The sequence below is a fragment of the Pagrus major genome, chromosome 4, assembly GCF_040436345.1.
Source record: "Pagrus major chromosome 4, Pma_NU_1.0".
Lineage (NCBI taxonomy): Eukaryota > Metazoa > Chordata > Actinopteri > Spariformes > Sparidae > Pagrus > Pagrus major.
Window position 1 is genome coordinate 22,376,519 of NC_133218.1, and position 12,952 is coordinate 22,389,470.

At 40.0% G+C, this 12,952-nt stretch overlaps 1 protein-coding gene across 1 annotated transcript in view; it reads left to right on the forward strand.

The window, feature by feature from the left end:
- Positions 1–12,952, forward strand: part of plekha7b (pleckstrin homology domain containing, family A member 7b) — an 81,840-nt gene that overhangs the window by 66,447 nt on the left and 2,441 nt on the right. The window contains exons 15-26 of the mRNA XM_073465234.1: positions 2,756–2,836; positions 2,970–3,119; positions 3,864–3,965; positions 4,344–4,455; positions 4,667–4,866; positions 4,979–5,170; positions 5,255–5,372; positions 5,510–5,601; positions 5,935–6,159; positions 8,281–8,508; positions 9,045–9,178; positions 10,212–10,360. Coding sequence (XP_073321335.1) covers positions 2,756–2,836; positions 2,970–3,119; positions 3,864–3,965; positions 4,344–4,455; positions 4,667–4,866; positions 4,979–5,170; positions 5,255–5,372; positions 5,510–5,601; positions 5,935–6,159; positions 8,281–8,508; positions 9,045–9,178; positions 10,212–10,360 — 1,783 coding nt within the window. The remainder of the gene's footprint in view (positions 1–2,755; positions 2,837–2,969; positions 3,120–3,863; positions 3,966–4,343; positions 4,456–4,666; positions 4,867–4,978; positions 5,171–5,254; positions 5,373–5,509; positions 5,602–5,934; positions 6,160–8,280; positions 8,509–9,044; positions 9,179–10,211; positions 10,361–12,952) is intronic.

A 12,952-nucleotide genomic window follows, 5' to 3' on the forward strand; every position in this document is an offset into this window, starting at 1 on the left:
GTTCATATAGGGATATAATTGGAATATATAGACCCTGAAATGCTAAAATGATATGGTTCTGTACATTTGTTCTGTTTCCCACCTGCAAATTGTTTAAATCTCTAATGCAGTCCTGCTAAATAATACAGTATAATACATCTTTATAATACAAAAGGCATAATCAATAGCACATTTCAAGAATAAGCCAGTTGATACTGTTCATACACATGGAATTGGTTAACTAAAAAGCAACTACAGTATCTTAAGTACTAATTTAGTGGCGAAGGAGACACATTTCCTTATTTTTAGCCCTGCTAGTGGCATGGCTCTGGGGATGGCAGATTTCTCTCTGGCTGCAGGCAGTTGTGATTTGTTTGTCCGGAGGCAGATGGATCTCACTGGTGAACTGGCATTCACACTGTCATCTACCGTGTGAAACTAGAGGCCTTCATTACACAGTTTAACATTTACAGGTGACACGCTGTAGCTAACATCTTCGAGTCATAAGAGCAGCATTTTCCTCTCTCATGGTTCATATGAAGGACCTAGTTATCAGGGCTGGGTTATATGGTCTTAAAATAATGTTGCAATATTTTAAGGCGATACACGATAAATATCTCGATATTTTGAATTCTCCTCAAAAGCACTTTATAATTGCTAGGACTGGGTGACAAAATCAAATATCATGATATTTTTGACCAATATAGCGATCAATATTGTAGGGATTGCTATTGGTAATTTCACAGAATATTAACCAGATGAGATTTTTGATAAATAATTGTCGGTATGTGGATTTAACGACTAAAGGCGTTTGCACATCAAGTCTGTTTTTTTTTATCCAAAATTGCCGCCCGTTGTCAATCATGTTTGCACACTGACTGCAAGACTTTCGTCCGTCATATTTTTTTCGGAACACGTTCGATTTTCTGCGTTTTTTTTGCGCATCGTTTTCTGATGTGATTTGTCTTAGACATACCAGCATATGTATAAAAGGCAAACATTAGAACACATAGAATAGTCTTTATTTGTACTGTAATGTTGCCTTTAAAACCAAAAGAAGGAAACACTGAGGCTATATCACAATATGATGACACATAGTCTTAATTTGTGGGAGGATATGATATGACATAATATCGATATATTGCCCAGCCCTACTGGCAATTTAACTTACTTACAGTAATAGTGGCCAGGAAAGAGCAGCTTTGGGGGTTTTTATAATATCCCTGAACACAAAAATGCAGAAACTCTTTCTGCATAGATGTTTTTACTTAGCTTCTGCACAAAGTTTTGTATAGCAGCTCATGCTCATGCCTCTTTTTTGTGTGTGTACATTTTTTTTCTTCATTATTTTTTAAGACCCATTCAGCTTGATTTGTCTAACAGTGTCACTGTATGAAGAAAAGTTGTTGTTATCTGTTTACTGGACGTTTTAAAGTAAACTTATTTAAAATATTTCATTGGATTACTGATATTGAAGGTTTTATTTCACTTGTGGCTGTTGGGAATTTCAGGTTACTGGACGTGAGAGTTTAAAAACAGAAAGACCATCAAGGCCTGTGAAAATAGCAGAAAGTGATGCTGATGTAAGTGAATCATTTTGTTCTCAGGATTTAAAGGATAATCACCCTGTTTATCCATCTCTCCTTTTCTTTAAGATCTCCGTTTCCGACTTCTTACAATCCACTACAGAGAAGATCTGACTTTACTGTGTGGTTTAGTGTGGTTTGTGTGTGTGTGTGAGTGTGTGTGTGTGTGTGTGTGTGTGTGTGTGTGTGTGTGTGTGTGTGTGTGTGTGTGTGTGTGTGTGTGTGTGTGTGTTCTCAAGTTGTGGTAAACAGAGGCTGTGGAGGGAAGGGAACGTATGTACATTGCAACACTGTGGGGACACCCATCCACACAGCACAGTGAGCCTGAGAGTATCGACCACAGCTTTTATTTTCCTCCCTGCAATTTAAAGGGAAAAATACATGTAATGGGAGTTTTAGATGTTGAGCTGTTAAATTTTTCAGTTTGATTTGCCTGATCCTGCTTTTCTCACTCTTTGTTTTCTGCTGAATGGAGGTAAATAAGATGGATGTCCTGGCTTTTCATCATTAGCATTGTTCCACTTTAACAATTTATAAGAAATTGCCAGTAAATTTGTCTGAACAATGAATATTTCATGCAATTAAAAACAACAATATACGGCAGCAAAATAAAAACAGCTTAATTATTAATTGAACAGAATGATAAATAGATCTGAGGAAAAAAATACACTGCGTGAGGAAGACTGTGAACTAGGCAGTCTTATGTTGTTTTCATAAACACATAACCCAATTCTGGGAAAACAAATCTGTCACTCTCAATAAACACGGTTTTCTCCAAAAGTGAATTTGAAAATATGGATTTTTGATTATGATTACTCATAATGGGTATTACCCGATCTCGCCCCCGAACCAGACAGTGTAGAGCCTTTTGATATTTCTTTCACTGTGCTGATGAGAGGAATTCCCCTGGGCTTTTCACAGAGATGAGCCTTATTGACATATTTACAGACAGCGAGGACTACAGTAGACGATCAATTCGTCTCATCTGGCTGCGTCGTTGTGAATGCAGCTGGGTGAAGACAAGAATGGAGCAGTCAACCTCTGTTTTGTCAACAGATACTGTATCTCATCAGCCCCGTTTCTTGTTTTGCTCTGTTGCATTTTGTCCACACTTGATTGTATAATTGGAGATTAGATTTTATCCTTTGTCTTTTCTTGATTGTTTATTTTTTCTTATGTTTTCACTTCAGGTGAAGTTAAGTCGACTGTGTGAACAAGACAAGATTCTACAGGAGCTCGAGGCCACGATACGCACTTTGAAGGAGGACAAGGTTTTTCTCTTATGCATTCACAAAATTAGCTTCTTTTCAAACTTTTATATGTACAATATCTGTGTCAGCCTGTACTGGTGTGGTCCATAAACGCTTCTTATGTTGTGACTGTGTCTCTCATGTTCCTATCTAGGACAAGCTGGAGTCTGTGCTGGATGTTTCCCACCAGCAGATGGAGCAGTACAGAGATCAGCCAGCCCATGCAGAGAAGATTGCCTATCAGCAGAAATTACTACAAGAGGATGTCGTGCACATCAGGGCTGAAATCTCCAAAGTCTCAACAGTAAGACACAATAACGCTAATAATGAAAAATATAGCTTCTTTGATGTGTTTGTGAAAGTAAAAATATGTAACATTCACCCTCCCCAAGTGTTGTTCCTTAAGTTTTGATTAGGTAAGTTACTCTGAATCAAACTCCTCAGACTGTCTCCTCTATCACTAAGCACATGCTGCCACTCGCAAATATGTTTTTATTGGTCGGAAACAAGATGTTCGCTTCTATTTTTAGTTGTTCCCTTTTGATGGTTTCTGCAACTGGCACAGTGTTTCGGGTTGACTGTTACTGTCAAAATGAGTGCTCGGGGACGAAACCTGAGGCTACAAAGAAACTCATGAGCACATTTCTTCACCACTCAGAAAGATGCTTAGTCAGAATGCTCGGCGGTATTCAAAATATTTAGTGTTAAAATGAAAATAGATGAGTTTCAATAGAACATAAACCGACAGATTACACAAGAGTAGACAAGAGTTAAACATTTCTAAACACATTGGTTGTGTTCAAGTATTTGTAACACTCTCAGTGGAGACTGTGTACAATATATGTATACGACTGACTGAGCAATGGAAACAATAGAAAACTCAAACTCAAGTGAGTAAGCATAATAAAGCTGACGTAACCCAAGACACCTGCTCTCTAGTTCAAATTGCATCTCACCACACATGGGCCAAGAGTGACTGGACTAAATCTGTATAATCCTCATGAGATGTCTAATTATAACATGGAGTGTGCTCTGTTGTGTTTTGCAGGAGATGGAGAACGCATGGAATGAGTACAGCCAGCTGGAGAGAGACGTGGACTGGCTGAAGTCGGCCCTGCAGGGACAGATGAGCCGCAGCGATCTCTCTCAGGTCTATGGCTCAGGGATCTCTGTTAACACACATACAAACAAGTCATTCAGTCTAACAGATGGTTATGTGTGGGAATGAGTTACAGACTACTGATTCAAAGTCCTTATAGGCGAGTCTTGCCACCCGGCATTGTTTTAAAAGTATCAGGTAGTCACACAGTCAGAAGAAATAAATCATTTGCATCGTAGCTCTCTGAAATGGAATGAAATTATAAGCTGCCTCACGATTCCCAACCTTAGTGGGACCTGTTCAGAGGATCATGTATTACCTTAAAATTAAAACTGTATCTTGGCATAATAGATAGTGTTTTATTTGTAATAGGTTGCCTTGGTATACAAGTTATTCATAGTGTGTGTTTCTCTGTTTTTCTGTGTACAGCAAGAAAAAGTCCAGATCAGAAAAGAGCTGTGGAGGATTGAGGATGTCATTGCAGGCCTCAGCACCAGTAAAGCCAACTACAAAGTCACGATCTCCTCTGTTACCAACCCAGGTGAGACAACGTTACCTAGAGGTTTCATGTGTAAAAAAGTAAATGATATTTGATGTGCAATGCACAGCTACGTGGTCACGCTATCATATCTCCCAATTAATATCATATACTCAGTACTAATGCCTCGAACATTTCCCATGGGACAAGAATGCACTGTCTTTACAGCATGTGTGTATTCATGTTACATGTTCATATTCATTGAATTCCCCAGAGAGGAAATTTGTGCCTTCAGTGTCGGTGTCATCAGTGCCTTCTGTGTCTGGGAGCCCGTCTGCTATGGAGATGAGATTGTCCCATCAGCAGCAGCACAGTCCCCACCTCAGCCCCAGTAGCCACACACCCTCCCTTTCCTCCAGCCCTAGCCAGCAGCCTTTACGCCACTCTGCAACCATCGCTAGTGGGTTTAAATGGGTGAGTGACCGCCTGCCACAGGACTTCAGCTGGTTCTTTACAGCATAAAAAAATAAAAGAGTTATTCTGTATGTAAAAAATGTGAAAAAAAATAAAGTTGTCCTGTATGCAGGGTGAGGATGATGTGCCTCCCAGACCTCCTCTACCTCAACTCTACAGTCCTGATGAGCATCCCCCTGCTGTGCCCCCATTGCCCCGGGAGACAACGGTCATCAGACATACTTCTGTACGCGGCCTCAAACGACAGTCAGATGAACGCAAAAGGGACAGAGAGATTGGCCAGTACACTAACGGAGACAGTAAGGTACAGACAGTGTGTGAAATTCAGACATCTAAGCAGCACAAACAGAAAAATCTACATTTTCTAATCTCTGTCTGTGCGTCTCAGGTGGAACTTCGGCCTTTCCTGAGCGATCCAGAGCTGATGGGAGCTGGAGACGGCTCCAGCCACATCACTGTAGCAGCATATGGACATGATGGTTACCAGACGTTACCTAGCAGCAGAGGTATGAAGATGACGGAGCCAGTGGGACAGATTTATTTAACTGGACCCTATTTATTATGTCAAAAAATCTTTACACCAGCATTTGGCTGTTTTGCCAAGTCAGGAACAGCATTTTAATGCTTGTTGGCTTTCCCTCAGGAGTGGCTAGCTCTGCATTGAGGCTAAATCAGTCTTCAAGCATCTCCTCATACGTGACCCTACGAAGAGCAGCATCAGCTGTCGGAATGAAGGTGAGGCTCGCAACTAACAAAGAATCAAATAGATCAAAGATTTTTAAAAAGTAAAACCTGTATCACTGGAGAGACAGCACAGATAGAGTAGTACGTGTCATGTTTTGGGTTTGAAAATTAAACATTTGTGGTGTAATGTACACTGAGCAACTGATTCTCTCTGTATGCTCCAATTATAACCTCAGAAATGTCTCAGTAGTGAAAACTGAATTGTGAATTGCTCCTTTTTCATTCCTTATTAACATTAGCTATGCTTTTACGTTCTCCTTAGGTTTATTTTTATTTTCTTCCTTACTCGTTTGTATCAACTCCCTTTCCTCCCACTCCTCTCAGGAGAGACCAAAAAGTGCCTTGGAGCGTCTGTACTCTGGGGACCCGGCACAGCAGCAGCAGAGGGGCAAGATGAGTGCTGATGAGCAGCTGGAGAGGATGAAGAGGCACCAGAAGGCCCTCGTCCGCCAGCGCAAACGCACCCTGAGTCACGGAGATCGCCACGCTTCTCCATCGCCGCGCCCGTCGTCCTCATCCTCGCGCCCGCTCTCAGCAGACCTGGGATCAGTATGTTACTAGAACAGTATCACACGTCACACTCTCATGCATGACGACAACAAAACCGAGAGTGGCGATCTACGGTAGTCATGCATGCCTTCACTCAGTGTAGTCTGTCTTTTCTCTGTTCCTGACATTACAGAGTTGGTAGCAATAAGCTAAATTAGTGCAGGATGGTAATTCACTGTGTGGATCTAACTGTGCATGTTGTTTTCAGACTTTAATTGTTTTACAGCAGACATTGACGTGTCATGGTCGGAAAAGGACAGGTGTTACTCATAACATTAAAGGGACAGTTCACCCCCAGGGGAGAACATTTTTTTCTTGATTTTGGGATGAACTTTTCATTTTACAATGGCTCCATTTCATTCTCCTGCAGCAGTAAGCTGTAACACTGTGACAGTGAGGCAACATGGACAAACATGGACCCTAAAACTGAAGTAACTAAATGGAATTCAGCCATTGTTAATGTTGTTATTTACACCTGTGATTTTCCATCTGTGATATGTCAAAATGTCCTCTGTGAAAAAAGTCTATACAGAGAAGTGAACAACAGTTTCTGCTTTATACTTAGCACTTAACTGTAGCACAAAAAGTGTGCACAATAATACAATATAATTGTTGAAGAGGTGTTTATTTTGAAGTGGAAATAATTACATTTACATTGGTTAGAGAGTTATTGTTGCTCAAAATCTTTACTTGCCTGTCAAACACATAACACACTAATTACCTCAGACACAGGCCTTCGATGCCATCTACACCTCATATCCATCAATTTCTGAGTAGTTATAGACCCTAACATCATTTTATCCATCCATTCTCATCCCTCCTCACTGATCTTTTCATGCCTTGGCTACGGTTGCTTTCACTCTGACAGTCTAGTTTTTAGAGTTGAGTTGATTACAGATAATGTCCTTTTTATGAGTATCATTTGAGTAAAATGTGTCAATATCCATACTTGTGAAGAAGGAAAATCCTCAATTAGTAGCTGACTGAAGCTGAAGCTTAAGTTTAAAAAAACTTCCGTAAATAGCTCTTTAAATCAAAAACATTGTTCTAAAGCTCAATTCTGCAGCTGCTCTGTAAATAATTTTCTAATAAATAATTAATACAGCAACTTCTGATCAACCCGGGCTATAACTAACAATTTCAGGTTAACCCCACCCACTTTCCAGTTTAAACCCCGCCCCTTTCAAATACGGATACAGATTATTTCGTTTTTACTCACTTCCCCCTAATCTTTTACCAAACTACCATCCATAAGAATAGCACCCAGGTGTCTTTTCTCTTCTCATTTAGATACTAATGCTCGCTGTTCTTCAATTAAGTGCTTTCGAGTGAGTGTGTGTGAGTGAGACAGAGGAAGAAAGTGCCTTCTTATTTTATACTGACCAAAACATTGACATACACTCAGCAAAGCCTAATGAGCCTCATCATCTCAACCTAATCATGGCATTTTTCTTTTGTCTTTTACTTAAATGAAGATAAAGATGATCTTAGTGTCAGTGGATCGGGGCCTACCGCTGTCCCATCTACCATTCATAGTCTTTGTGAGAGGAAGCCTTCCATTCGGACAGGACTAATGTGTATGACATGCATTTCATATATTGGTTTCAGTGTTTGCTCGGCGTCTTTATCTGCTAATTAATTGTTAGTTATAAGAGCCCTTCTTTTTTCACATGTGAATGTTTGCAAATAAATAAACATTATTTTCTAATGAAATCATTTTGCCATGTTTTTTATTTATCATATATTTATGATATTTTTAGTGAAATTGTCATCAGTATGAGTGAAGTGAACCTGTTTGTTTCAGTGTCATTGTGCTGTCTTCTTTATCACTGTTGTAGAGGATTGAGAGCATGCTTTGATTTGAGAGCTTTCAGTCTCTTATAAGCATGCATTTAAATCTCATACATATCGATGCATGTTCCCTTGTTTCTCCCTTTTTCTCACCTGTACACACATACGCACACGACAGTGATAACTAGAGTGTTGCACAGTACTTGTTACATGAAATAATGTGTGAAGGCAAGTGAAACTTTCACATTTGCTTGATTAACGAGACAACTTGATGGCAGCATCCTGTAATTTGTTTCATAGTATGTTTTGTTTCCTTTGTCCGTTGTCCAGTGGAAGAGAGAGCAGGACTTTGACCTGCAGTTGCTCGAGAGGGCTGTTCAGGGCGAGGAGGCCCAGGGAGTTAGGAGCGTTCAGGGGGAGGAAAGACCTCCCGAGCACAAAGAGAGACCCCGGTCACACTCTGACGAATGGCTGACCTTCCGCTCCATGGCCACTACCCCTCCTGCCCATGAGGTCGACCTGGAACCGCTAGAATACGACCTGGATCTTAACAAAGAGGTAAGAGGTTTTATTCTAAGCTATGCAGTGGAGGGTCAAAGCTGTTTGCTGACTACATTTTCAAAACCTTTCTGACACATTCTCTCAGAAAAATGCTTGTTTTGTTCTTGCAAAAATCATGTTATCATCACATGAGCGCCCCGTTTTTTAGTAAGCGGTGTAAAAACGCCCCTCGTACAGTGAGAGCATTGACTGTGGCTTGACTGACAGACATCTAACATTACCTAAAACAAATTGCAGAATAATGATCTGTAGAATAAAACACTGAGCAGTCAGCCCTTATGTGCAGCATCATTCTGTCTGGTCTGTGTTGTTCGATCAGATATTTTTTGCAGCTTTAACCAAGAAGCTTAATGTCCAAGAGCAGTTTAATACTTGTTGTATTCTTAGCTTCATAAACATCGTATATCCCTCTTACATCTGCATATCTTTCAGCTGTGCAAATGGACAGATTATTATTTTTGGGGGTGACTTGATAACAAGGATGGTGATAAAGTGCCTACGATTTCAACACACACCACGTCTGTTTTGTGTAGCTTTCCAAGCCTCAGAAAGTATTGATTCCGGAGCGCTATGTGGATTCAGAGCCCGAGGAGCCTCTCAGTCCGCAGGAGGTGGAGGATCGTCATCGTAAGGTGGAGCGCATCAAAAGCATTTTGGCAAAGTCCAGGTAAATAAAATAAACTGATACTGATTTTGCATTCAAAAGTGAAATGTGTCAGATACGTCCAGAAATCTAGTTTCAAACACTCAAAAGATAAACTTCCATTATTAACAGAATGTGAAGAAATAACTGTTGATGTCATGTTGCCCGCATAGGCCATATTAAAATGGCGTCCATTTTCCTCTGACGTTATGCTCAGAGTGGGAAGCTCAAATGTTGTATGGTGTGTTCCAGGTTGCAAATCTTATAAATGCAGGTAATCTGAAAAAATGTTATAATTTCTCCATTGATCAGCAACTGAAAAGACAATGATCAATAAAAATTCAGGGGTACATCGAGCTGTACTTCAATTTAAAACAACATATTTAATAACCCATTAGCTAGTGTTAGACAACAGCTAAAGTTAGCTTTCAACCACTTCCTAGCTAGTGCTACATGCTGTCTCGGATAGCTTGGACACATTTATTTAAGCCTGAAAAGTGAAACACACTGGATTTAATCAAACGATAGCTTTAGCTAGAAAGTGGTTGAATGCTCACGTTAGCTAATGCATTATTAAAGATGTTGTTTTACCTTGAAATATGGCCCAATGTTGCTTCAGATTTTCTGTTTCTCACCCCGAGCATAACAGGGGAAAATGGCCACTGTGTGAGCATAAACGGTGAGTTGCTGCAGGACAAACTGATCTCACTACAGTAGCGAACAGCAGCTCGCTAAGCCAATGATAGCTACAGCAAAGAGTATAGTGAGCAGCATTTGGCGGTGACTCTGGTGATATGCTGCCCTCTATTTGTTTGGAGTAACAATTGACAGGTTGCCTTATCTTACATGTTGCACCTTTAAGTGTGGCTCATAATTATCTGATTCTGGTGTTTCAGGAACACCCAGTTAAATGCAGGTTCAAACCCATTGTTGACAATCATTCAGCCTACAGACGTGTGCATGAGCAATGTGGTAATTATTATTAAGTAGCTTATTATTCATTTTTGATGCATCATGAATGGTCGGTTTTGTGTTTTTTTCTTTGTGCATGGGACAGTGTTCAAACCCTAGCATCAACAGTGCCTGCTGACAAGCCAGAGGTTGGGCTGGGGGCACTCGACTCCGCTCTGCAGGAGCAGGAGAGGATCATCACCATGTCCTACGCTCTCGCCTCGGAGGCTTCGCTCAAGAGCAAACTAGTCGCAGGTTGGTTACTTATATCATCTGAATATATCGTCTGTGAGTTTGAGCCTGTAGGTTGTTGAAGGTTTTTATATCTTTGCTTTATAAAGGAGTGTAAAAATCATTATTCCACAGAAACACTTACAGAAATAATTACTGTATCTGCAAAAATAAATGTAAAGCAGACCAGTGCTGACAGTTTCAGTAAATTTTCTCATCAAATTTACATCTTTTGGATGAAAGGGGGATAATAGGGAGAATTCTGGATTGATGGAGTGGAGATGAGAAGGGCGTAAGGTGCAGAGTCAAGCAATAAGGCTGTTCATTTCCTAATAACTGAACATTATTCCTTCTTAGTAGTGCAGATAGCCTCTAATTGCAATCCGTGTAGAATCTTTCAGACAGGGGGAGGAATCACTTGATGAGGCCATTTTGTGTGCTGATCAATGACCCAGTCAAACTCCACTCTCCTTCTGCATACCACTGCTGCTGCTTTGAACGTAGCTCTGAACCTGCATAAAAGACACTGCGCTCACTTTTCATCTTTTTCATACTCTACAGCAGACAGGCAAGTTCATTTTCACTGTAGCTGCAGCAGGTTGTCAGTCTGTCTGCCTCACACACACACACATGCATGCACACATATATCTGTCACACACAGTAACACTCAAGCTGTCAGCATGTGTGGAAGCTTAATATGCACAGTGAGGCAAAGTCAACAATTATAACATTATTTCCAGCATAGAGAAATGTCAGAGAATATAACTGGTGGCACCTTGTCAGTGGAGACTGAATCAATGACTTTCTCTCCCTTTGGTGTTAAAGTAAGGTATGCTGGTGCACTTTCAAATCCCTGAATTAAAAGAAGGGTTTTTTTTCTCACAGTATTATGCATGAGAGACTTCAATAATGCCAGCATAATAGCAGGGATATGCAGCTCTGAAATGATGTACAGTATATATTAAAAAAGTGTTTTTGATAGTTGAATTTGTTATTCAGAAATTTGGTATTTTGTAATTAATTGTCAGGAATATTGAAAAGAACCTCTAATTTATCTACAAAATATTAATGACTGCCTCCTCAACTATTCATTGCTTTTTTCCCCTCTTTTAAGATGATGGAATGTTCAAATGATGAAGAAATGAAGCACACATCACGTCACTGCATACAGATCACAATGGGCCTCAAATGACTGGTGGTTTTAACTACAGACATTCTTATCAAATACCTTCCAATCATTCACTCTTTGGGATTCCGAAGGAAAAACACGTGTTGAATGAAATCAAGTTGACGTCATAAAATTCACAAAGAACTATTTTATTAGCACCTGAAACCTGGTAAAAACAAAAAGCCCATAGGTTTGCTAACACGTGTACGTACATTGGTGGATCTTTTGTGTTTCTGAATAAAGGAGGGGCACCTTTAACAACAGAGAATTAAATGGCTACTTCTTTGGTAATAAAAAAAATGAGTGACTTATTTTTTCAAGCATAAAAGCAGAACTTCTGCTGGTTTAAGCTCCTCAGGTGAAAGGATTTGATGCGGTAATCACCAGACAGGAGGATCCTGCTCACAGCGCTTTCACAAGCAGACAGGACCGCCTCTTTATGGAGTTCTCCGTCCTGATTGGATAAAGTGTGCAGGGATACCAGAACATTTCTTTTCTCTTTTTACTATTACAGTGATAACTGTTGGAATATATTATTATTTTAACATAAAAAATATCACTAACAGCAGCTTCAGTATTTTGTACCGATGGTCGAACAAAGCAAAACATTTGAAGAAACCTTTTTGGGCTCTGGGAAAATATGATGGGCATTTTCACTATTTTATAGACAAAACAGTCAATTAATGAACTTTATCAGCAGATTAATTAATAATAAAAATAATTGTCAGCTCCATACATCTTCCTTTTATGGTATATTAAATGTAATCAAAATTGCTAGATAAACTGTAAGACAATTATACTATATATACTATATATCAGCCAGTAAAAATTTCTGGTTAATTTTCCGTTGATGGCTCTGACGGCTATCACTTTAATATATCTACTTGTATCGTGTCATTGTGGATCGGATCATGAACTTGACTGCTTCAAGGCCACATTTGAGTTATGGGAATCTTCATCAGTGTGGATTATCAAAAAACCATGAGACATTCTCATCATGTTACTTGAATTTTAAAAGGTTTCTAAACGGACTTCTCCCAAAATATAAAAACAACACACGTGTATACAGTGATATTAGATGTTCTCCATGTCGCCCACCCCCCACTGTCAACAGTATGAGGAGCACAGGAAGTATGGTTGTGTGGTTGACAGATCTTAAACACGCTCACAGCTTTGTGTCCTTTCAGAAAACATTGTGGGGTTCTCACTTCTTTCCTTCATTGTTTGTTGTCCCAGAGCTTGTCCATTCGACTAACAACCAATGTGGTTTTCTCCCTCTCTGTTTCCTTCCTGTCTTCTCCTCTGTAGTTCCAGCACAGGCTAACCTCCCCATCCCTCCTCCCCCACCCCCTCCTCCACCTCCTCCTCTTCCTCCTGTATCTCTGGCGCCTCCCTCTCCTCTAAGCAACGGGATTCACTACACGTTTGTCTAATCCGAGAAATAAAGT